This window comes from Hippopotamus amphibius, chromosome 4 (assembly GCF_030028045.1).
Source record: "Hippopotamus amphibius kiboko isolate mHipAmp2 chromosome 4, mHipAmp2.hap2, whole genome shotgun sequence".
NCBI classification, from domain to species: domain Eukaryota; kingdom Metazoa; phylum Chordata; class Mammalia; order Artiodactyla; family Hippopotamidae; genus Hippopotamus; species Hippopotamus amphibius.
This window is the reverse complement of record NC_080189.1, coordinates 8,069,348-8,096,202: the sequence shown is the minus strand read 5'-3', so window position 1 is coordinate 8,096,202 and position 26,855 is coordinate 8,069,348. Positions and strand designations below refer to the sequence as shown.

The window sequence follows — 26,855 nt, the reverse complement described above, 5'->3', positions numbered from 1 at the left end:
ATTGGGGGCATAGATATTTACCATTGTGATATGTTCTTCTTGGATGGATCCCTTGATCATTATGTAGTGCCCTTCCTTGTCTCTTTTAATAGTCTTTACTTTCAAGTCTAATTTGTCTGATATGAGTATTGCTACTCCAGCTTTCTTTTGACTTCCATTTGCATGGAATATCTTTTTCCATCCCTTGACTTTCAGTCTATATGTATCCCTTGGTCTGAAGTGGGTTTCTTGTAGGCAGCATATAGAAGGGTCTTGTGTTTGTATCCATTCAGCCAGTCTGTGTCTTTTGGTTGGAGCATTTAATCCATTGACATTTAAAGTGATTATTGACATGTGTGTTCCAATGACCATTTTCTTAATTGTTTTGGGTTTGTATTTGTAGGTGTTTTCCTTTTCTTGTGTTTCCTACTTAGAGAAGTTCCTTTAGCACTTGTTGTAAGGCTGGTTTGGTGGTGCTGAATTCTCTTGACTTTTGCTTGTCTGGAAAGCTTTTGATTTCTCCCTCAAATCTGAATGAGATTCTTGCTGGGTAGAGTATTCTTGGCTGTAGGTTTCTCTCTTTCAGGACTTTCAGTATATCCTGCCATTCCCTTCTGGCCTGCAGAGTTTCTGTAGAAAGGTCAGCTGTTATCCTGATGGGTTTTCCCTTATATGTTGTTTGTTGCTTTTCTCTTGCTGCTTTTAATATTTTTTCTTTGTGTTGAATTGTCGTTAGTTTGATTAATATGTGTCTTGGTGTATTTCTCCTTGGGTTTATTCTGTATGGGACTCTCTGTGCTTCTTGGACTTGGTTCATTATTTCCTTTCCCATGTTGGGGAATTTTTCCACTAGAACCTCTTCAAATATTTTCTCAGACCCTTTCTTGTTTTCTTCTTCTTCTGGGATGCCTATAATTCGAATGTTGGTACGTTTAAGGTTATCACTGAGGTCTCTGAGGCTGTCTTCTAGTCTTTTTATTTTTTTATCTTTTTCCTGCTCTGTGGCGTTTATTTCTTCCATTCTATCTTCCAACTCACTTATTCGTTCTTCTGCCTCAGTCATTCTGCTGGTTAGAGCATCTAGAGTATTTTTAATTTCAGTTATTTTGTTATCCATTGCTGTTTGTTTTTCTGAGTTCTTATGAACTGTTTCTTGTACTTTCTCTAATTTGTTATCGAGATTTTGTATCATTTTTACTATCATTACTCTAAATTCTTTTTCAGGCATTTTTCCTATTTCCTCCTCATTTATTTGGTCTTGTGGGTTTTTTTCCTGCTCCTTTGCCTGCATGGTGTTTCTTTGTTTCCTCATGGTTGTCCAAGCTTTTGGGGTTGCTTGTCCTGGTGATAGAGGTGTTTATAGAAGACTGTCCAAGCCTCAGACTAATGTCCAAGTATTGGATTAGACGAATATTCAGTCTAGGAAACACATACATGTATAAGACACACAATTATTGAATCCGTTAGGACATAAGGCTCTAGAAAGACCTGACAGAACCCCAGTGTGCTATCAGATATTCAGAGAGAAACCCAGCAGAAATTGACAACTGAAACAGAACAAATCAGAGACAAAAGCAAAAGCAAACAAACAACAAATAACACCCTACACATACAAACATCAATCCAGGGAGATTTTGTAAGCTAGGATCAAATATAGAAATGAGCTGGAGTACCACCAGAGAGAATGGAGATTCTCAGAATGTAATTAGACAACTGTACTAAGAACTAAGATAAAGACAAAAGCCTAATATTAATACCAAGGCAGTGCATCATCTGGAGAATAGAGCAAGGAGTCTGAGCAGACCGATAGTGTTGCTTATAAGTATGTTAAGATAAAATACACTTAAAATGGCTGGAAGAAAGGGGAACAGAAGAGCGTAGTGTGGTTGGAAATATGCAAAGAAAAAGAAAGGAATAGAAGTGTATAAAAGAAAGGGATGAAAGGAAAGTATGAAAGATATTTTGTCCGTACTACCAAAAACTTAGCTAGATATAGAAGTATTTTAAAAGGCAAAAAAAAAAAAAAAAAAAAAAGAGTAAAAAATATCCTTATAAAATTATGTTGTAAAACTTGTAGATCCCTTAGGGCTAAGATCATATTTAATAAATCAAAAAAAAAAAAAAAAAAAAAAAAGAGAGAGAGAAAGGAAAAAAAAAAAGGAAAAAAAAAAGAAAAAAAAAAAAAAAATCCAGAACTGATCCCCGAATGGACCAGTTCAATAGGTATTGATACTACTATTTCTGTTTCCTTAGCGTCTCAGCTGTAAGTGTCCTTTTCCTTGCCTTGGGTTTTTTTTTTTTGCGTTATTCTGTGACCAGCAGAGGTTCCTTTACTGTTCGTCTGTAAGCCTCGGTGTGTGGGGAGGGAGAGGGTGCAATAGTGGCTCCTTCTCCTGGGAGGGAGTGAGCAGTGGCGCACTGTTGCTTCAGTCAGGCTTGGAGGTGCCTGTTGCAGAGGGCGCTGGTGGCTCAGGCGTACACAGAAAGTCTTAGAGTTGGGCCTCTCTCGGGGTTTTTTCTTTTTGATGCTGGTTTTTTTTTTTTTTTTTTCTCTCGGCAGCCTCCCTGCTGCTGGCGTTGCAAGGAGTTTTAATCTAGCCCCGCCCGAGCGCCTGAGGGTGCTTGTTATCCCTGAGCGCCTTATGTGGCCCCGCAGGTCGTCTCTCCGCTGCCTGTTGCAGAGGCGCAGAAAGAGAGAGAGAGGCTATGCGCGCGGCTCCTCCCCCCCGCCCGGAAGCCTGCAGCCTCCAGCCGCCATCATGGCCGGGCAGCTCTCAGGGACGGGCACTCCTCTCCGCGGACCTCCTCCCTCCTGTCCTCTCGGTCCGTCACCCTACCGGCAACAATGTTTCTCCCCCTGAACCAGCTCTCCGGTTCCCACGCTCCCGCTCCTGGACCCTCCGTTCAGCCGCGGATCGATGTCTCGGTCCGGGAACGCTGAGCTGCGCTGCGGACCCTCCGTATGTTTCTCACTCCCTCCCGTCTGCCACAGCTCCGCCGCTTCACCCTCTTTGAGCCCTCGTAGATGCCTCCCTACCGGCTATGTCAGGTTCTCCGCAGCCCTTTCCGGTGTCCGAGGCCGTCTGCTGGTGTTCAGCTGGTTCTCTGTGGGAATGACTGTGTCCTTCCGTGCATTCCCAATGCATCTGTGGAGAGGGATGCATTCCACGTCTCTCTACTTCGCCGCCATCTTTTTCTCTCCGTTTAAACGTTTTAAAAATAGCTTATGGGCTGTCACAGAAAAAGCAACAAGATGAGTGGTTCTCAGAACTTAGCTTGCACACCCCTGGCTTAAAGTCAAGTAATTCTAAGTGATAATGAACTTGTAAAGATTCTTAGCCTGAAGTTCCACAGGAATGCACATCATTCCAGTAGGTCATCAAATTACAGTATGTTATTAGGATGCTTTCATTTATTATCCCTTTAAGAAACACTAAATATCAAATTTAATAGCAAAGACTTTCTTCCCTCTCTCACATGATTTTACCTGATAGAAGTTCTAATATAAGGAGTTGGGTTTACAGATGATCTGAGGCTGGGTCATCAATAGCTGCATTGTCAGTAAGAATCACAATGCTTTTCTGCATGATTTTAGTTCTCATTTGATAAAAAAAAATTATCTTTATCTTGGAAATTCATTGAAATAACTAAGGCAGTAGAAAATACACTTGTTTGAGGTCTACTGGCTAACTTCTGTGACTCCTTCCTGGGTTTCTGTGGGTCCTGACACATGAAGGAGCATATGTTCAGTGACATTCTAGAAAGTCAGAAGAGCAAGGAACTGCTCCTAGCAGCATAGCATTTTGGAGGCAGCCTTCCAAGTTGGTTCTCCTCAGTTCCCTGCAAGAGATGCAAATGTTAGATCTTTAACCTGATTATTGAACTGTCTCTCTCATTCTTCTATCATCCAAAATCAGTTTTCTTTCCTGTGATCAGTTGTACATACAGTTTCAAAATTCTCATTTACATTCAGGCTGAACAGTGCACAAAATCATGCAAAAAGTTAAATTTGTGGAATGACCTCACACTGATTTGTGCCTCCCAGCCACCTAGCTCCCCTTTCGGGCACAGCAGCACAGAAAGAGGATGAGTGGGCAGGGATTTCCTACCAAGGAAATCCATCTGTGCTGCACAGTAACTCACCTTGGTGCCATCCCCAAGAACATCTCTTGTATTTCTGTGCTCCATCCTAGAATCAGTACTTCACAACTAGCCTTGCCCTCTTCCTCTATTCAGAGTGGGTACGGGGTTGAGTTAGCAGACCTGAAACAAGATTAAGTATAAACAAGAGAACAAATCTAAGAGAACAGCCAAATTGGGCTTTCATCTCAACTCCACTCCTCATTATAGATGGAAATAGACACTTAGTGAGCACCTGCTCTGTGCTGGAAACTTTGCATAAATTCTTTCCGTTGTTAAAATAAACAAGAAGAGATGAAGGAACAAAAAGTGTCTCTTATTTAGCTGGTGCACAGCAGGGAAGAAAGCCTCTGAAGCAACTGCTTCAAAACAATTAAGGAGACAAGGTTATTTGGTTTTTTTTTTTTAAATAGGGTTTTGTTTCTAATTTTATGCAAGAGATCAGGTTGACTTTGTTGAACTTTGAGAACAGCAAACTCTGCATGCATGCTCAGTGTTTGCTCTGTATGCTTCAAGCAATACAGTAGTCTATGCTCACCCTGAAATAGCGTGCTGCGTGTTGGTTGTGACTCTCTAGAAATCAGGGTGTCAGTTCTGTTTTCCAGAAGGCAAAGCGGTCACAGTTGCTTCTGAGTCATGAGTTTCAAAACTACTCAGTGGAAGAGAGGGAACAACTCTTTAACTGTGGTTCTACTTAGTGAACCTCTGAGCATTTATTGGAATGTGCTCAATTGTTAGACAACTTAAAGAGTGATCAGAAATGACATGTTTCTAACTTAGGCTTCTCATGCTTTTCTGTCTTTCCCTGTGATTCAGGAGGAAGGATGCTGGCTTCTTATCCTACAAAGATCACCTGCCAGTAAGCCAGGTGGTGGTTGGAGATACTGACCGGCAAGGCTCAGAAGCCAAACTGAGTGTGGGTCCCCTGCGCTGCCAAGGAGACAGTAAGTGTGCCCGCAGCTGTGGCTCGCAACTTCCTATCAATTTTAAATAGTGTTTCCCAGCAAATGCGAGGTTGGCAGAAAACAGATTGCTCTTTGGTGTAAACAGAGCCAAATGGAGGGCTAGGTAGACCCAGCCGTAAATCTCCAGTACAGGAGCCTAGATTTGGGTATAAAATGTGGCTATCCATCTTTCTTGTATATTCATATGTAATGAATGTGACTACCTAAGTTTATGGTGATATAAGTAGCAATGCTAATAGCATAAAAGCAGCACTCAACAGCTGTGATTCCACTGAGTGCTGCTGTTAATGCCATTAGCATGACTATTTATATCACCATAAACCGAGTTGATGGTGATATAAATAGTAGCATTATGGCTTAATGTATCATTGTAAACTTAGATTATGGTCATATAAAGTTTGACATTATTGCTATCAAATTTCATCATCATCAGAGCTTGATGGTCCCTTGTAAGCCAAAGAGTGTTTCTGTAACTACATCCTGCTTTCAAGATTCAGCACCACAGAGAGGAATTTGGGGCTGTGGGAGGTCAGGGAGTGATGATCCCACCTAATTAAGGGCACCATTAGGATTTTATGTTGTTTGATACCCTTCAGTGTGCTTTATGTGCAGTCAGAGGGAAATGGTGACGGGTTGCTATGGGGATTCTGCAATGAGCATCCTGGGTGTCATTTCCCCTCATCTTGTCTGCACGCGTGATTTGGGCAGCCCTTCCGGGAGTTCTATGCCTTTGCGATTGTGTGCTAGGCATCAGGAGACCTAGATTCTGTTCCCTGAGTAGCTAACTTGCCAGGAGACCTCAGGCAAACCCTTCCTTTTTCTCTGCTGTGGTGCTGAGAATACCACCTGCATCCCAACTCCTCCTGGGGAGGCCATAAAGATTTTAGTGCCTGGACCTGTATTCCTTCTAGCAAAGCATTCTGTGAGATGGGATGTTGTTACCGCTTCCATAAATCAAGGGAGAATTAGACCTACTCGATGGAATAAATTATTGCATCCACTCAAAGAGGTGTCCTAAGAAATGTAATGATGCATGCTCAGCGGTTTACTACTGAGTACATTGAGGCTGTCGGCAATTAAATCACACAGTGTTCCTGATACAAAAGAGGGATGGAGTTTGTACTGATTTTTCCCTTCTTACATAGAGAAAATGAAAATGCTACCCTTAAAATGAAACTGGCTTATAGAGCTTTATCATGCATTTATTAAACAATAATACTTCATTTGTCTAGTCAAGCTGAAAAGAACTGTGCAATAAAAAATTTAGTTTCGACTGTTTAAGAAAAATATATTGACATAAAATAATAATATATATGCCTTTTTGAACACATATGTTGAGAGATGGACTATAGGGTCACTCTCAAAATAGGCAGGTTCTCATGTGTTGTCTAGTGAAAATCAGTTTCATTATGTCATAATTACTCATTAATATAATAAAGGTAAAGTATTTCTCACTTACCAATTCTAATTCTGAAGTTAGCTTTGAATTAGAGAAAGGGTTCCCATTAACTGATGGATTAACTCAATATAGTTATAAAATCCCACTTCTGCAAATTTTTGTTACCATTCAAAGAAAAGAGTCCAGCTACATTAAATAGTGTATGTGGGAGTATATTAACAGTGAATAGCTAATATTAACATGTTTTCTCTGAATCAATAAATCAGTCCTCAGGAAGAATTTATTATTTGTCTAGCACTTAACTAGGTAATGTGGTGAATTAAAAAAAGAAGTTCAAACCATGTTTTGAGAAATACACATAAAAAAGTATTGGAAAACACAAAATGTTTTATAATATAATAGATTTGTGATGTAAAATTATTGCAACTGATGCTCAAGAAAGGAGTGATAGATTATATATTTCAGGCAGACCTTATGTTTGCATAGAGAAAATAGGAAAAGTATGGTGATCAATGTTCATTTGCATTTCTTTCCCAAGATTGTTGCTCTTGCAGACATTCTTAGGACCGGTTGATAGACAAGGAGCTATCCTGTTCATTGACACTGCATGGCCTCAGGATTCTTGTAGTTCTGCAGCTTCACTAAGACTGAATCCATATTTTACCTGATACTTCATGAAAACAAAAGCACAGTCAATTTTTAATTGCAATTATGTGGAATACTTTTGTGTCAGAGAGAGAGAGAGAAATCTTCATTTTTTTACAGGCAACTGGCAATATTATATACCTCGTACCTGAATTGCCAGGTAGCAGTTAGTAGTTTTGATGTCCACCATCCTTTTAAGAATGTTCTAACGTGGACACAGTAATGATAAAGTGTCCACATCATAGCATTTTCCGGATTTTACATATGTATGGTTTCCTTGGATACAGCCCCCTGTGAGGAAGATAAATATTAGCCTTTCTGTTTTACAAATGAACAAAATATTTCTTTTAAAATGTCATTTAACCAACAAATTTCTGTGCCCCTTTCTGCCTCTGGGAGGCTCCCGGAGGAAAGACAGAGCAGAGAATATAAACAGCTTTCTGTGCACAAGGCCAGGCTTATTTCCCCGACTCCATTCTCATCCCTGAGTCAACGGCAGAAATTAAATTGTTTTAAAAATATGTCATCTGGGTCTCTCCCCACCCACATCCAGTTACCAATACAGCATGAATGTTAGGGGGATTAAATTCCAATTTGTATAATTTAAAAAGTGGTATCGTGCATATATCCTGTTGTTTGTAGAGATTAACTCTGTGTCATTTACTGAAGTCTGTGCAAAACTGCAGTTTAGAAAACCAAATCCACTGTTGAGAAATGTCTTTCTCTATTTGAGGAGCTGAATGGTGACAGCCCTCGGAAGCTGTCTCTTGAATTAAGTCTGGTTCTACCCTCCCAGTCTTAGAGAATGAAAGAATTTTTGTGGGCTCTGACCAACCATTTCTGCAGTTTCAGTTGATTTCATCATGCCTGCTGAGTTTGATTTTTACTTTGATTCATCTTAACTCATAGACCCATATAATCAAAATGCTAAGAAAATCAGTGAGTTCCAGATGTGCTGCATTTCCCAAATAGCACCATAAAGTGCTCATGCCCTTACACTTTGGGGTTTGTTTTTTTCAAACACGTTCAAATGGAAGCCTCAAATCTAAATGAAACTGAAAGTGTGACTGAGGATGGGTGGTTAGCTCCAATAAAAAGTGCAGTAAAATTACAAGATCCCCCCTCAAACCATGAGTACTCACCTAGGAAGAAACAAGAGGGCTATTTAGAGGACCAAAACCGCTGAGAGAGTAGAAATTGTTTTCAAATTTAAATATATAGTTATTCTTGGAGGGGATTGCTAAACTTCTGTGGAATTAGTTCAGAAACAAACTATTTCCGGTTTTGGAAGTAGAGATCTTTTTTGTATTGTATATAGTGACTATAATTAATTATAAAAGAAAGTATTTGCTAGATAATTGTTTTATTCTCAACCATATGAGGTAAAGATTTCCCATATCTCCTCTAAGGATACGGGAACTTTAAACAATTAATTAGGAGCAAGTTGGCTACAAAGGCAAGTGTTGTTAATACACTTGGGTAGAAACAATCAGGAGAACATGTTACTCAGGGGCCTCTGAGTCCATGCCTGAAACCCACCCTGGCTGTCAGCACGGCAGGCAGAGCGCTGGAGTCATGGTGCACTTTTGAGGTATAAATTCAGGTTCTTAGAGCTACAAAGGTGACTCTGAGAGGCCAGGAAGGAAAGATAAGGTAGACCACATCCAATTCAGGGACACTCAGAGGGCAGAGACAAAGCCGAGGGTGAAAGAAACAAAGGTGATGTTGGAGTTTTATCCAAATGACAGTGGACATTTGTTCTTTGGGAATGCTGTCATATGTGTCAGAGATATATAAAGGCCACCCTCTCTTTACTGTAAGACTTTTACAAACCAGGACCATCACTGGCCATTCCCTTACCAAGGAAGTCAAGGCAGTGACTGTAACTACATGTTGTTTCTCCAAGGACGACAATTCCACTGGCCGTTCAAATGACTATCATCCCCTATAGGACGAACCCAGGGGCACACACAGGCCACACCATCTCCATGTGAGACACACTCAGTGCCGCCAAAGAGGACTAGATGAGGAGAGAGGGGCAGCGGCTCATCTGGGCTCAGGAAGCGGTTCTGATTCGGCAGAGGAGGCCGCTCCCCAGGCTCCAGAGAAGAGTCGACAGCTTGCTTATCCCCCTTTTCTTTGCTGCTTCAGGCTTGGAAGAGACAAGAAAGAGAAAGCACCCAGGCTGCAGATTGTAAACCAAGCACTTTACATTCATCTTCTCTCTTGATTCTCCCAACATCCTGAATGTGGTCATATCTTTGTATTGTGTACCAATGAGAAAACAGAATCAGACTTATTAGATGGTTTGCCATTAAGTTTCAGAGCTGGGGCCAGAAGGTCTGTGTGATTCCAGAGCAAATTCCAGAATGGATAAAATCAGATCACTCTCGGTAACTTACTTCCTCAGAAGACGCTCGAAGTTCTTATCGTTTCCCCATTTCTTCCCATATAATATAGGTATATGTACTTGAGTCAAGTTCAGCTAAAAGCAAGAACAAAAAATCACAATATTCTAGAATTGGAAGAGACCTGGAGATCAGACCTGGAGACACCCTTACAAACAAGGGTGAACTTGGGTCTAGTGAGGTTGAGTGACGGACCCAGGGGCTCCCGGCTCGTTTATGGCAGAGTGTGGGGAGAGGGGGTTTGACATGAGCCTTCGTCTTTAGTAATTCTCTGTGGCCAGGGTGAATGCTGAGATCCAAAGGGGAGCTCTGACCTGGAACTCTGACCCTGGGTCCCTGCCATCCACCCCTGATCAGCGCAGTAAAGTGGTGCTGAGCTCTTAATCTTGCCCCACAGTGGGATCGGCCCTCTGGAAACCCTGATAGAAAACTCGCAACCAGAGGGATGGGTCAGTGACAGAAAGTGGGTGACTTCTGGTTTTTTTGTGTTTTGTTTTTACTCCTAGTTCTAGGCAATTTGTTGGCTGATAGTAGCCAACCGGGGGGCAAAAAAAAATATCCACAGTTATATGTAGAAACCATTAACTTCTATTTTTCTCTTTGTGCTCCAGCCTCTGCTGCTATTGCCATGGGCTATTACCGACTGAGAGCCAGGAGTGGCTCTAAGAGCAAGCAGAAATAGTGACACTTTCAGGATCAAAACCTAGGCTGATTCCCATTAAAGGATTGAGCCCTCTGGGCACATCTGGGGGCAGCTCCAGTGGCAAAGGCAGCAGAGGCAGAAAGAAGGAAACCTTCCCTTTGGTCTTCCAGACTCCAGAGTGACTTTAAACGGTTAGAAGTGGACAGTGCCGCTGGGAAGAATCAGCTCTTTAATATTATCTGGCCACTCAACTTCAGCTGCAAACTCATTGTAGAAATGGGCAGTGATATTAGTTACAGTTTGGGGGGGGGGGGGTATTTTGATTTTACAATAGATGTGGTAACAAATACTGCTTTCAAATACTGCTTGTGTCCCACAGAGGAGATCTGCCTGCTGAGTGAGTCTTGCTTCCTTGGGGTCCCCTCCCTGGGTGCCCTTCCTTTCCCTGAACTTATCACAGGACCCCAGGTACAGGAGGGACTTTGTGCTGTAAATTGAATCCCCATCATTGGGTTACTCTGCTGAACTTTCCAAGCCATCTCTCCAAACATTTTGCAGAAAAGAGTTAGGCTGGCTTCTTTGGTTCTAAGAATTCCTGGTGTGGAACATGCTTGGAATCAAGAAAAATAGTAGATGAAACAGTCTCTTACCTGTCCAGGACCTGGTCCTGGGATCTAATTTGCCCTAACAACCTTTACTGAGAAATATGGGGCATGGATCCCATTCTGGATCAGTTTGTGTTTTATCAAGGGTGAAAATTCTGAAAAAGTGGAAATTTGGTTGAAAGCTTGGATTCTTAGTGGGAGTTTGAAAAAAGTTTGGAGGCCTTGAGTAGTCGTGCTTTACAGACTTTAATGTGCTCAGAAGTCATGTGGGGATCTTGGTAAAATGCAGATTCTGCTTCAGGACGTCTGGGCCAGGACTCGAGATGCTACTGCTGCTGCCACTGGCCCGTGGACCACACTCTGAGTAGCAGTGTTACAGAGCAGCGCACTGAATCGCAGCCTTTGGAGTCACACACACGTGGCTCCAAATCCCAACTCCCTCTCTCACCAGCCACGTGCCTTTGGGTCAGTTCCTTAACCTCTTTGGGCTTCCATTTCCTGCTCTCGACCTTCTCTCAGCTGCAAATGCGAATAATCATAGCTGCGTCGCTGCAGTGATTCTTTTAAACTCCAGTTTCCCGCAGCCTTGCATACAGGCAGTGCTTCTGAGTATTATCACAACCATTATTATTATAGTGATTCATTATGGAAAGAGCACAGGCTTCCCATCAGGAAAGCTCTGCCCACCTCCCTGTCCTATATCCCGCTGTCTTTACCCTTGACTCTGTCCCTGTTCTTGGAGAAGACCTGTCTTGTCTCACAGCGGAGAGTTGGCACCCAGCCAGCAGCCCCCTGCTTGATTGGGAGGTGGTGGTCACAACCCCTGCTTGGGGCTCAGCCGTGTTTGCTGGGCTCCCAGGGTGATGTCCATCCATGCAAACAACCCTCATTCCCTTCTTTCTCGTCTCCCTTCCTGGCAGCAAGTGGAAGCCACCCCCTTGGCTTGCTGCCGTCTTTGGGAACTGCCCTTGGAGAACCTGGAGGACCCTAGCAAAACACACAAAGAGCCCAATAACGTACATAGCGCTCACTGTTCCTCATTACAACCACAAAAGGAGGCTTTTGCCCAAACAGAGAGTCAGCTAGCTTTTCTCTCAAAGAGCAGACAGGAAGTACTCTAGGCTTGGAACCCACGCAGGCTGTTAGAACCACTCAACCCTGTAGCGTGAAAGCTGTTGTGGATAATATGTAAACATGGTTACAACAGAATGTGGCTTAGAGAAACAGGAGACAGGCTGGATTTGGCCTGAAGGCTATCGTTTGCTGTACCTCTGACCTAGAGTTTAAATTTTTTTTTGAAAATTTGGGAAAGTGTGTAGGACTTGAAAAACTGTAGGGAATTTTGGCAGAGTTTTTTTTGCTGTTTTAATGCAGATTTTATCTGGTTTTCAAACTCGGTCACAATAACCTTCCAATTCACCCACTGATGATCTTTAGCAAGGATTCCCCTCCCCTTCTGCTACATTCCTGTCTTTCTCCATGCAGACTCAGATTTCAGTCTAGATTATACAGTAGCTTCTACACATACACTTAGCATTGATCTGAGGCACTGTGTGAATATAAACACGTGCAAACTACATTTCTTGCCCTCAAGGAGCCTACAGAAACGTTGGCAACCAAGACGTAAACGCTCCAGACTGAAGTTCACACTCACCATCATAATCATTTCTCCACCTGTAGCCGAGGAAAACCTGGCCTCTGTTCATCGATGCCAAATAGAAATACGGAGACAGAGCTTTGGAAGAGTGGGAAGGAATCGCTTTATTACTTTGCCAGGCCAAGGGGGAACACAGTGGCTAGCGCCTCAAGGACTATGCCCCCCTCCCTGGGGAATAGGGAGAGGGCTTATGGTCGGGGCTGGTGGTCAGGGGTAGGCAGTAAGGACCAAGGCAGTAACAGTCCTGCATTCTTCTGATGGGTCGGTGGTGAGGTAAGTAGGAGTCAGCCTCATCCACCTTCAGGTCCAGCTGGTCTGGGGTCTGCATGCTTGTGGGCAGCACACCATCGTTCATCATTAACTTCTCGCACCTGGAGGGGTTTCAGCTTCTGCAAAATAGCTCAAAAATATTGTTGTGTGTGTTGTTGCTCGGGAAACAGGACTTTGCCCCAAGGCTGCTCTTGCCTGTGTCTCCCAGGTCTCATGCATCCCCTCCCTTCATTAACTAACAGCTGCTTGAATCTGCCCACTGGAACTCAGGGAAGGTCACGGAGGCTGAATGAAGGCTGTTTTCTTATAATCAAAGACATAGGGGACACAGAAAGGCTTTGTGCCCAGGAGCCCCACGGGGCCCTGCGAGGTATCACACCTACTATCCAGAGTGTCTTTTCCAAGCTGTAAATGAGATTATAGCATTTTTTACTTAGGACCAGCTGATAGCGTCCCATCCCTCTTAAAAGACCCGTCTTTTACCACGTGCTACAAGGCTGCGTGTGCTGCCCCACCCTCCCGGCATCCCCAGTTGGTCCCTTCCAGCCCCACTGGTCTCCCATCTCCAACATGCTCTGCTCGTCGCCACCTCGAGACCTTTCCCTGGTGGTTTCCTCTGCCTGGAACTTTGTCCCTGTCGATCCTCACCTGGGCTGCAGGTCTCAGCTTTGATATGAACTCTTCTGAGAGGCCTCCCCTGCCCATTCAGCTAACAGCCACCCGTACCTCATCTCTCCCCATAGAATGGACCGAGGTCTGAAATTCTCTCTGCGTTGCTACACGCCCCCGACCCAAACTGCCTGGGGTCAGCATAGATTTCAGTCCCTCAGAAGACTGCCTTTTCTTTAGACCCCAGTTGCAAGTTTAGAGGGGGTTCCCAGGCCACCTGCTCTTCGGACCAACTCACTACAAATTTGGGGGTCCCCACTATCTCCTCAGGACCAAAAATTTACTAGAGTGATTCGGAGAAGTCAGGAAAGCACAATACTTAAGATTAAAGTTTCATTATCAAAAATACAAATCAGGACCAGCTGACGGAACAGATGCGCGGGTGAGTTCTGGGAGGGTTTCAAATGCAGAGTCCCTGTGTCTTCTCCTGGGAGAGCGAGTGGAGTGTGGCCCCATCACCCTCCCAGCACATCAGTGTGTGTCACGAATCAGGGAAACTCACCCGCGTGTCACATGTCCAGATTTTTCATGGGGTTGCATTATGCAGACATAATTCCGTAAGTCATTGGCCACATGAATGAACTCAGTCCTCAGCTTCCCTTCCTTCTCCTCACTGGAGGTGGGGCTGGTAAATCTTGGTTCAAAGCTCCAGCCCTCTCATCCCATGGTTGATTTTTCAGGCAGGGCCATTCTCCATCTTAAAAGTATCTGGGGGCCCACCGTGAATAACCCTATCATTCAGGAAATTCCAAGGGTCTAGAAGCTCTTTCCCAGGAATTTGGGACAAAGACCAGATACATTTTCCATTGCACAACCAGCTCTTGTCTCTTGTGTATTTGCACTACTTTTGTCCTCACCCCAACAGTAGGTGGAAACTCAGGCAGAGATCTATACCTTGCACAAGGGCAATGCCTGCCACATTGAGAAGCTCAAATATATTTTCATTAAGTGAATATGAATGGTTAAATAACCACAAAAGATTTAAATAAGCATTTCAGACTAACAATGGAGGTAGTTCCACGAGGCACTTCATGATAAACTGCAGAAAACTTGCAAAGACAATGATTGCTATAGAGGTCCAAGAGAGGAACTGTCACTTGATTTATACGCACAACTGTTTTTAACCTCAACAAGGTTTTTGCACATTTATTCATCTCAACTAAATGAAAACTTTTATTCCTTTGTACCTTGAAAATCCCTGGAATCCGATGATTATCTTCAAATTAAGGATTAAAAAAAAACTTCTTTTGCTAAGTTTCTATATTTTCTCTGGCATTTCTAAATTAAGATGCACATGAAGTATTAAATTTATAGAACTTATTGTTTAATCTAAATTAGATTAACCCCCCTGGCCCTTTGGAGATCCAAGCAAACTGTTCCACGCTTTTGTTTATCCATGTCTCAAGGTTATTACTGACAAAATTACAATTAGTCAGTACTTCAAACCTATTGTTAGGGTGCTAAGCTGTGAGCTATAAACTACCTCACTCTGGCATAATTAAAACTCTGTTCCAGTTCACCTATTTTATGATACCTACTTGGCTCTTCATAAAGCTTCTTTTCACAGTCTGAACTACATGCAGGCCTTGGAAACACAGGAACTTTATTGAAGAAAACTTTTAATGCAGCCTCTTCTTGAAGTTTGCTGACAGTCCCAGAGCAGCAATCTTTATAGTCATCAGGATTAAAAAACAATTGTACTAAACTATTGCAAACATTATGTAGATTTGTATTACTAGCATTAAAATAAATCCTAATTCAAAACTCACCAGGTATACACATATAAAACAGTACATTTTAATTTGTATCCACCCATTGGCATGGTAAACAGCTTCATGGAACTAGATGTGCAGTCCCAAATTTAAAAGAAAAGGACCACAGTGTCCTATCCATACATTTTATCTTTGAGCCAGTCCAAGAGTCAATTGTCTTAACGTAAATGCATACCTTTAAGTGGCATATATGGGGAAGATATCAGTTGCTAGACGAACACCTAATCAAGCATCTCTGTCGGTCCTGAAGTGTGAATAGAAGAACCAGACTCAATAAGGAGAGCCTGGGTCTTTTGATGAAGGAGAGGTGACTTGCCCATTAAGATTCTCTCTGTGTCTCTTCTGTTCAGGGTTTTTCCTAACTTAAGCTTTAGACAATGAAGCAGCTCAACAACCTTTACTGTAACCCCTGTCTGATGCTGTAAGTATTCCTTAATTTAATTCTGGTAGCTTACCTGCACCAATTTTGTTTTATGGTATTTAGACCTTTAGAATTTAATTGATTGTACTGAATAGGATGCAGATTAGGACTTGAACTTAAAATATGACCTGGTATTTAGCAGAAATGTTTTGCTGGTTTTCACCAGATTTGTGACTAGACACATATGTTTCAGATATTCTACTCTGCTTCCCCTTTCTATTGTCATATCTGAAATAATAGTGAACTAGCTCAAGAAGTCAGGACTGCTGTGGGGTAACCTCATCTCCACTGGGTACCTGGCTTGCTCTTATGGTTTGACCAAAGATACAGTTAGCCCTGACCGCCTCCATACCAAAAACAGAAAAAGAAAAACAAAAACAAAAAACAGAAAGCAAAAAAATTTTAAAAACCTAGCATTTTTTATTAAATAAACTAACATGTTGGTATTGGATATGTGGAAAGGGAACATGTCCCAAGAATTAGAGCAGAGAAGATACTCTGATCATTTTATTTCTTTACTTATGTTTCTTTCTTTATTCTTTACTTCTGTATTTCAAGAAAACAAAATCTCTGTCTTAATCCTTCAAGGTTATATATGGAAAAGTGCATTTGTTATAGTTGAAGTATAAGGATAGTTCCCTGCAACAAAATTAAGTTTGGGTGTTTCTTTGCCTGCATAACCAACAGTTTTCCTGACTTATGCTAATGACCCCATGTTTTGTTTTGGGGCAGATTATGCTCGGAGACTGAGATTGTCTTTCCCAACAGTTTATGTAACACGTGTTCACTGCAGGTATTATAATGATTTCACAAACCAGTAGCATACAGGGTACTGTCTCTTAATAAGCCAATAAAGAAATAACATACTCAAAACCAATGATAGATTAATTGCACTGTTGTTTCAGGCAAAGAGAGATGAAAAGAATAAAGTCCAAATTTAGTTGATGCGTACCTTTATATGAGTTGGTTCCTGGGGGAAGCAGCTTAACCAACCACAAGCTGATGCCCAGCAGCCAGTGAAAACAGAAGTCCCTTGTTGCTAGAGCCTGTTGCTAGGGAATGACAGGCCAGTGTTGGCAGCCAAGATGGTCTTCCCTGGGCCACAGTAAGTAAGAGTTGCCTTTGCCACAGCAGGAGTTATGCCCCAAGGTCATTAGAGAGCTATTTAGATCAGCAAAGGGTAACCTTGCCCAGACCAAACACTCTGGAATAGTCCTCACACACTCTGGGCATTTATTGCCAAATGTCCCCTGTTGCTTCTTCATATGCTCTTACTGATAAGCCCCCTGGGGGCCTCTCAGCTGCTCAGTGCTTATCAGTGACAACTGACGTGGATGATGACATCCTGACATGCAATGACACTTTTATATCAAAGCAATAACTTCATTCTTGAAAACAACTTCATTCTTACAAGCAACTTCATTTTTGTCATAAACAAGTGGATCTAAATGTCCATCAACAGATGAATGGATAAAAAAGATGTGGTACATATATATAATGGAATATTACTCAGCTGTAAAAAGCAAGGAAACTGGGACATTTCTAGAAACATGGATGGACTTGGAGACTGTCATATAGAGTGAAGTGAGTCAGAAAGAGAAAAACAAATACCGTATATTAACACATATATGCAGACTATAGAAAAATGATATGAATCAACTGGTTTGCAAGGCAGAAACAGAGACACAGATGTAGAGAACAAACATATGGACACCAAGTGGGGAAAGCAGGGAGGGTCGGGGAGGAATGAATTGGGAGATTGGGATACCAAATTGTACACTCTAAATATATGCAGTTTTTGTATGTTAACTGTATCTCAATAAAAGTTCTAAAAAAAAAAATCATATCAAACCACTACACAACACCCCAAAAAGAAGTTGCCGTGTCTTGAATATCTATAGGAAATAAAACTATAGTTCAGGGTCACATCTGTAATAAAGAAAACTTTACAGCTTCTCTTTGGGATTGAGGAGAGAGAACGAGCTTTTGACCCCACCCTGGGCCTCAGGTGGCACATCTGAAGCTGGTCATTTCTTGGTGGGTGTTAAATCCAGACTTTGTCTTATGACCCTACAAGTCAGCGAATTATGTTTGATAGGATAAGAGAAACCTACAGAAGTACCTCAGCTTGGGACATCAATTCTTAGGATTTTTTGTTCTTGAGAAAACTGCTGAGCTGTTTTTCTAACTCTTCTGGCTTATGCAACTCTAATAGCTGGGGCTCCCACCTACCTGTTTTGCTTCCCTTTGCAAGGACCACCTACTAGGAAATCCAGGAAAAAATGGCTAGCACTTATTTTTAGAATAAAGTAATATAGTCGCTATCATTTCTACTCCCGTGCAGGCTGTCCCTCCCTCTGGTGCTGTTAAATACACACACACACACATACACACACGCTTACCCTCAGAATTTAGTATTTATACTAGGGCTTCAGTCACCTCAATCCTGAACCTACCTCATGGTAACCCCAACTAGGGGCTGGAAACTACTTGAACTTAGTGTAGCTGGAGGAACTCTTGTTAGATATGAGGAGAAGGCAAAATGAGATTAGAAGTCAGACCTCCTATCTCCCACACGTCCTGGCACCAGCAGGACTTGGAGACAGCGCACTCTGGAGTCTGCTTCGAGAATGTGCTGTGACCCAGCAGGTCTGGAGTTTGTCCAAACGGGGCACAAATCACCCTTGTCACTTAGAGGTTTAACCTGTTGGAGAGGAAAAATAATTTTCTCTTACCCTTCTAGGTTCTTGGCTGAGACACCCCCTGTAATAAAAGACAGATTAATAGGAGAAAAACAAAAGTTTAATAGCATGTATACTTCCAGTATACAGGGAAGATACACAGGAAAACTGGGTAAGTTTCCAAGTGACCCAAGGCATCATCTCAAATACCAGCAGCTAAAGACAGAAGAGGTTGTGGGGGAGGAGAAGGCTGAGGCTGGGAGGTGACCAGGAAAAGCATGGTAAACAAGGGTAAGGTTATTATGCAGATTTAAGTTACTGCTTTCTCCGTTGATGAGAGTTTCTAGAAGACACCTTTACAAATGGAGATTTCCCTTATAAATGTTAATTTCTGTTACACAACAGTGACTTCGCTCCATTTGTTTTCAGAGCTTTTTCCTGTGTCTGCGGTTTCTTAAAAATAATGAGCCCCAAGCAATCAGTATGCTAAAGAGGCATATTTTAGGGTGGTAAATTCTTCTCCCCTTCAAACCATTGAATTAAAGATGAACTTATCCTTAATTCAGAACAAATCTATATATATATGTAGTTATAGAATTCAATAATAAATTTGAGTCTGTGTCCTTTTGTATTGGTGTTTTCAGACATATTCCATGCTATTTTACCGAAGAAGCCTCAGAGAAGTTAAGACAGAGCTGTCGTCTCTGAGAGCAGCTCTCTGCTTGGGGGAAGCAGCACTAAGGAGCCAGAACTTTGCTTTCCTCTGCTGGCTTGTTTGTCATTCTTTGACAAAGGTGCTATGCGATGGTTTTCTGTGCTGATGAAAATATTCTTTAATCTGCGTTGTACATGTGGCAGCCACACAGGTAGCCACTGAACATTTGAAATGTGACTGGTGTGACCAAGGATCTGAATTTTTAATTTTATTTAATTTTAATTTGCCTAAATTTAAATGGCCACATGCAGCTAGTGGCTGGCCTGGATTGGACGGCACAGCCACAGTGAGAGGCTGCTTTAGAAATCCGAGAACCTGTCCATAACTGAAATTCAGTCTTACTGGTGGCTTCAAGTAGCCCGTTCTGATCCTTCCTGGAGTAAGAAAGGATTAAAGAAGAAGAAAGAGAAAAAGTGGGGTTTTTGCCTCTAGGACTAAGTCTAATGTCAGAAAAGGCTAAAGAGCATTTGATAGGTTTGAACCTCAGGGGACATTTGTGTGATGAAAATCAAACTATAATATATAGGAAAACCTTCAACACAGAGACTTCTTATAAACACTAGTAAACCATATCACATTGTTGAGTATTGTCCAAACTTGTCGGATCACAAAAACTCCCTGGGGTGCTTGTCAAAATGCAGGTTCCCAGCCCCCTCCCCCAGAGATGCCTCTCTAGAGTAGAGGCCAAGGCTCTGTTTTTAAGAAGTTTTTAAGAAGATTTTTATGGCAGGGAAATTATAGAAACTCTTGCTAAGAACACAGCATTTGGGGGCAGACAGACCTAGACTCAAATTCTCCAAGTATTAGCAGTATGACATTGGGAAAATTATTTAATGTCACTAAGCTTCAATTTCCTCATCTGTAAAATAGAGATAATTATGCTTAGTACAAAAGGTTACTATGGGGATAAAATGAGACAAATGTACGTAAAAAGCTTAAAAGAGTGACTGGTGCAGTGAGTTCTCAATAATGATAGTCATGAATATGCAAAAAGAATAAAACTTTTATGAACCCCTTCATTTTGTAAAACTAATATGAATTAAGCTTAAATGCAAACTGCTAAATGCAACCACTGTTATTTCTGTCAAATTAAAGTCATTCAGAAATAATGAATTACAATCTGAAGTGGACAAAAGAATCAATCAATCATCAATGATAAATGTATTTTGAGCATCAGCTGTATACAAGGCATTGTGACAGGCTGCAGACACAGAGCCATGACCGATGGTTTTTGCAATCAAAGGATTTATATAACCTCTGATAAGACAGACAGATGAAAGATGCACCTTTTTATAAGAAAGTATATAAAGCTACAGGTAGACAGCAAAGGAAACTATGAACAAGACGAAAAGACAATGCTCAGAATGGGAGAAAATATTTGCAAATGAATCAACAGACAAAGGATTAATCTCCAAAATACATAAACAGTTCATCAAGCTCAATATCAAAAAAGCAAACAACCCAATCAAAAAATGGGCAGAGACTTAAATAGTCATTTCTCCAAAGAAGACACACAGATGGCCGAGGCACATGAAAAACTGCTCAACATCACTCATTATTAGAGACATGCAAATCAAAGCTACAATGAGGTATCACCTCACATGGGTTACAAGGGGGACTATCAGAAAATCTACAAACGGTAAATGCTGGAGAGGGTGTGGAGAAAAGGGAACGCTCTTACACTGTTGGTGGGAATGTAAATGGATACGGCCACTATGGAGAACAGTATGGAGGTTCCTTAAAAAACTAAAAATAAAATTGCCACATCACCCAGCAATCCCACTCCTGGGCATGTACCCAGAGAAAACCATAATTCAAAAAGGCACATGCATCCCAATGTTCACTGCAGCACTATTTACAATAGCCAGGTCATAGAAGCAACCCAAATGTTCATCAGATGAATGGATAAAGAAGATGTGATGCATATATAGAATGGAATATTACTCAGCCATAAAAAGGAACAAAATTGGATCATTTGTAAAGACATGGATGGGCCTAGAGACTGTTATACAGAGTGAAGTGAGTCAGAAAGAGAAAAACAAATATTGTATATTAACGCATATATGCGGAATCTAGAAAAATGGTACAGATCAACCGGTTTGCATGGCAGAAATAGAGACACAAATGTAGAGAACAAACATATGGACACCAAAGGGGGAAATAGGAGGGTGGGGAGTGGGAGGGTGAGGAGGCAGAGGGGTTGGGGTGGGATGAATTGGGAGATTGGGATTGCCATATATGCATTACTAATAAGCAAAAATATCAAATTGTACACTTTAAATATATGCAATTTATTGTATGTCAATTACATCTCAATAAAATTCTTAAAAAACAAAACAAAACAAAAAAAGAAAAAAAAACAAGAGCCTTCAATTTGAAGTCAGACCGTGTGGGTTTCAAATGCATATCTGTAGCTTATTAGCTCTGTGACTTTGGGCAAGTTGTTTAATTTCTCTGCATCTCAGCTTTCCCACCTATGAAACTAGAAAAAAATAGTAAATTCTACCTAATAGGGTTGCTAGGAGAATTTAATACAGATGTTAGAATTGTGTTTGGCAAATAATAAATGTTCAGTAGATGTTAGCTGCTGTAACTACTGCTGCCACTGCTACTGCTACTAGAATGAGACACATACATGATATAGAGTGTACATATGTACCAAAAAGCTTTTCCATGTGAAAACAAGTGTCTCATGTAGGATAAGAGGTGATTTTTTAAATTCTAAATCTGTATTCTCTCTTTTTAAAAAATGCTGCATTACTTACGAAATAAAGAAATATTAAAAGGTTAAAAAAAAAAGCTAAAGGTAGAAGGTATGGGATCCTCTAGTGGGATCTTGAGGGCGGGAAGAGAATGAGAAGAGGGCATTTACATAGCGACTGGTGCTGGAATATCTAAGACAATAATTAGTCCAAACTGATAAAAGCAAAAGCTCCCTGCAGAAAAATACATACATAACTCATAGTAAGCATTTGGATAAATACTCAAGAGAAAATGAGACCTGACTTGGAATCAAAAAAACCTACAAATGCTAAGCCAAGAGCTTCATATATTCTGTAGGCAGTGGGGGGTGTGAGCCAGAAATAGGAAGAGGAGAGTAATCTTCTGAAGGTTTCCTTTAATTAAAATATTAAACTACTCACTTATGTTTAATTTCAAAGATCAGTGCTCACACAGGTTATCTTTCTCCAATATGTATTTTCAAAAATAAAAGGAGCATTGCTAATGAAGAAAATCAGGTAATTTGATGAAGGGGTTACAGTAGGTCCACATACTTCAGTGGTGTAACGTAAACACATTGAAAACTCATTGTCTGAGTCTCATAATAGAAATTTTTCCTTTAAGACTTTTTAAAGCTACTAGTTTTAGACAATCCTTTCTTGGGAAATCCTTCTTTGGGAAAACTCTCCAAAGAAGATAGTTTTAATACAGTTAATAAATCTGTAAAATTGTTGGTGACCAGCAGGATTTTCTGTTTTGCTTCATTTATATATGGTGATGGTTGTGGGTTGAAGAAGTTCCCCCCAATACCCACTGCCTGTGATTGTGACCTTTTTTGGAAATAGGGTTTTTGCAGATGGTCAAGGTGAAGTCACACTAGACTCAGGTGGGCTCTACTCCTATGTGACTGATGTCCTTATAGGAAGAGCAAACAGAGACACAGACACACACAGGGAGGAGACAGGAGTTGCCCTCACACAAGGTAAGGACTGCGAGGGATTGAGGGCAACCCCACAAGCTAAGACAGGCTTGGAACATATTCTTCCTCAGAATCATCGGAGGGAACGGAACCTACCAGCACCTGGATTTCAGACTTCTAGTTTCTAGAACACTCAGAGAATATACTTCTGTGGTTTGAAGCACCCAGCTTGTGGTACTCTTTTACAGCAGCCCTGGAAACCTGAAACAGTAACTCACTACCTACTCAGAGAAAACAGGAGCACAATTGAGGTGGTCTTTCTGCTCCAAGAGGAGCAGGCTGTGTTCATTATGTAAAGGATTGCTAAGAATTGTTGAAAGGACAAAGGTGAGGTGACCTAAGCTGATGGTGAGTCTACACCTCATGGAGCAGTTCACTGGAGAGAAGAAAGTTCCCTTCCCAGGAAACCAACCTCCTTTCCTGGCACTCTTCTATGTGATGGGTACAGCTTACCCAGCACGCTCGTGGAGTGAGGAAGCCTTTGTGATGAAACCCAGGAATGACAATAATTCTCAGATAATAATAATTGTATAATAATGATTGTAGATAACATTTGTTAAGTATCTACCATGTGTCAGCTGTGCTTTAAACACTTTACAGACTTGACTCATTTAACCCTCCCAGGTATTCTCTGAAGAAGGCAGCACCACTACCCTTCCTTGACAGATGGGAGAACTGAGGCAGAGATTTCAGTAATTTGCTGAAATTACTGAAATTCCTAGGTCACATAGTAAATGACAGAGCTGAAACCTAACCCAGGCTGCCTAGCTCCAAAGCCATACTCTTAGCCTTTTCAGTCCGGCAAGGCTGCACCAGACCCATGACAGGAAGCCCTCATCCTTTTGTGTAAAAGAGAAAGATCCGCTGGCTCCGTTCCAGGGGACTCTAGGTTCCCGAGGGCTGTGGAGAGCTGAGGACTTGCAAACAGGTGGACAGGATGATAGCTGTGTTAGTTTCCTAGGGCTGTCTTAACAACGCACTACAGACTGGGAGCTTAAACATCAGGATTTTATTCTTTCGCAGTCCTAGAGGCTGGGAGTCCAAAATCAAGGTGTTGGAAGGGCCACACTCCCTCTGAAGGCCCTCGGGGAGGATCCCTCCTTGTCTTTTCTAGCTTCTGCTGGCTCCTGGCATTCGTTGGCTTGTGGCAACATAACTCCAATCTCTGCCCCCCTTCCCATGGCTGTCCGTCTTCTCCATGTGTCAGTGTGTCCTTTGCGGTCTCATGTAAGGACAGTCATTGGATTTGGGGCCCACCTTAATTCAGTATGATGTCATGTTGTTCCTTATCTTAATTACATCTGCAAAAAGCCTATTTCCAAATACAGTCACATCCTGGGGTTCTGGATGAATGTGGATTTTGGAATGACACTATTCAACCTGCTACAAGGGCCAAAAAACATCCAGCTGGCTCAGCAGAGAACACCATCTGCTGCAGAGCCTCTCAGCTCTTTGAGCCCCAGAACCTTGGCCTTTCACCCAAGCACTCAGCAGAGCTCTTCACATACATCAGGGTGCTGAACAGATTTCATGGCAGTGACTCACCCTACCTGAGGTCCCAAGCAGCCCACCTAGAAGAACCCATCACGCTGTTGTCAGTGCCAACACCAGGCTCATGAGTATTATAACCTTCATTGTTTAGTATCTTATAATCAATGTGCTTTAAAGTGTGAGAGGACCTGGTGGTTAATGTCACCATTGCAGTGATCAGAGTCACCAGATACAGAATGGGTTTGACATAAAAGAATCAGGATGCCCTCTACTCAAGGTGTTTTTAAATACATCTAAACTGAGACATCTGCATTTGGGTTGTAGAAAAGCCGTACATGAATGTGTTTCTGAATGGCTGTTTATTCTCTTTTGATAAGTAGTGTGTCTACTAAGCCACCTAGAACCAGCTGTGAGAAAGATTTTTACAATAAAGTGTTTTTATCAGAACAAATAGAACAGTTACAAAATACTCCTGTAAGATTCTCTGATGTATTTTTTCAATTTGGTATTTTTTAATAGTTCAACTGTTAAATAAGGCTCATGCATTAGCTTGTGTTCAGAAATGAGCTTAATTATTCATCAGTTCACACCCTTATATTTGTGGTTTTCCAAATGAATGGCATTTTCTATGTCTGTTTTTTTTTATTATACATAAGTTATTGTGTGCCTAGAAAGTCTATTCCTGAAAAAATGATTTTGCTACTAAAAAAGGCCATTACGTTCACAAATTCTTTCTATGGCTTGATGCTATCTTTCTGCACTATAATTAGCAGCATGTAAGTTAATTTTTATGAGAAAACCAGAGCATCTCCAAATTTCTATGAGATATAACGTGATAGTTTAACTATGTTTCCTCCTTCAGTTCCCATATCTACCCCCCGCCCCAGCCACATATGTCTTTCTAAGGTGGTAAGGTGATAAACATACATTTTTTTTCCAGATGACACCAAAATGTTCATCAAGAATTTCATAAAACTTTGATAGACAATATGTATTTAGAACAAGCATTTCAATGGATCTTTACCTTTTCTTGAATTAAAAGTTCTTTTCTCTTTGATCCCCATTGCTAGAAAAATGCACATTTTCATACAGTTAATATTTTGCATATAATTTCAGAAAGATTTGAAGCACTTTGGAGGTCATATGTAGTCCCCTAAGAAGGCCCACTTTGGAGACCAACATTTATTATCTATTTATTATGTTAATTACTTCTCTTAAAAAGACTTGTTAGCCAGTCAGATTCATTAAAATGACTTTTGCTCCAAATCTTGATTTTTTTTAGAGCGAAAAATAATTTTAAAAATACAGTATTACAGTTCAGGATTTTCAGATCTTCATACTGAGTGCATCACCTTGGTTTCCCTTGTGTGACTTTAGTTCCTTCATTGGAATGGAAGTGCTTTTGAGTCCGGAAGCCAGTCTTGCTTATCACTGTATCTGCTACAAAGCATGGCACGATTGTTTACATGTGGAGAGAGCTCAAACAATGTTGCCACAGTCCCTGTTGTTATTTAATTCTTAAAGTTAGGAGTGGTTACCGTATACACATATAAAAACTTAAGTATGCACATACTACCGAAAAAACCGTTTGTATTTAACAGATACTTGACACTGGGGAAGACGAATGAAAGGTGTATTTGCCTTAGACATGGCGGAGATGTCAATGGCCCGCCTTTGCCCAGGTGCGAACCTTCCCATTGACAGGGCACACTGTACTTTGTGGAAGAAGTGGGCACAGAAGGCACACTGCTCAGTAGCTCCGAGCATGAGTTCTCAAGGAGTTTCAGCTGCCATGGGTCTTCCTTAAGGAAGCAACAGGCAGTAACTTGGAGACATACAGTACACGGTTCACAGATCCTTCTGATCATTTCTTTCTTATTTTCTTTTTAAAGCATTGTCATTTAGTTATTTAGTTAGTTAGTTAGTTAGTTAGTTAGTTAGTTAGTTAGGCTGCATTGGGTCTTCATTGCTGTGTGCGGGCTTTCTCTAGCTGTGGAGAGCAAGGGCTGCTCTTTGTTGCGGTGCACAGGCTTCTCAGTGCCGTGGCTGCTTTTGTTGCGGAGCGCAGGCTCTAGGCACTCAGGCTTCAGTATTTGCCGCACACGGGGTCTGGAGCACAGGCTCAGTAGCTGTGGCGCACGGGCTTAGTTGCTCTGCGGCACGTGGGATCCTCCCAGACCGGTGATCCAACCTGTGTCCCCTGCACTGGCAGGAGGATTCTTAACCACTGCACCGCCAGAGAAGTCCCTGAGCATTTCTTTTTCATGTATTTAAGTATAGCTGATTTACAATGTTGTGTTAATTTCTGCTGTACACAAAGTGATTCAGTTATGAACATATACACATTCTTTTTCATTATGTTTTATCACATTATATTGAATATAGTTCCCTGTGTTATATAGTAGGACCTTGTTGTTTACCCATCCTGTATGCAGTAGTTTGCATCTGCTAATCCCAAACTCCCAATCCATCCCTCTCCTACCGCTCACCTTGGCAACTGCAAGTCTGTTCTTCTATGTCTGTGGGTTTGTCTCTGTTTTGTAGATAAGTTCATTTATGTCATATTTTAGATTCCGCATATAAGTGATATCGTATGGTATTTGTCTTTTTCTAACTTACTTCACTTAGTATGATAATCTCTGTGTCCATCCATGTTGCTGCAAATGGCATTTCATTCTTTTTTATGGCTGAGTAG

The 26,855-nt window shown here is 41.5% G+C and overlaps 1 protein-coding gene across 1 annotated transcript in view; it reads left to right on the top strand.

Annotated features, from left to right (window-relative positions):
- The window catches only part of CNTNAP2 (contactin associated protein 2), a 2,049,865-nt gene that overhangs the window by 1,685,888 nt on the left and 337,122 nt on the right, over nucleotides 1-26,855 (top strand). The window contains exon 15 of the mRNA XM_057731238.1: nucleotides 4,936-5,063. Coding sequence (XP_057587221.1) covers nucleotides 4,936-5,063 — 128 coding nt within the window. The remainder of the gene's footprint in view (nucleotides 1-4,935; nucleotides 5,064-26,855) is intronic.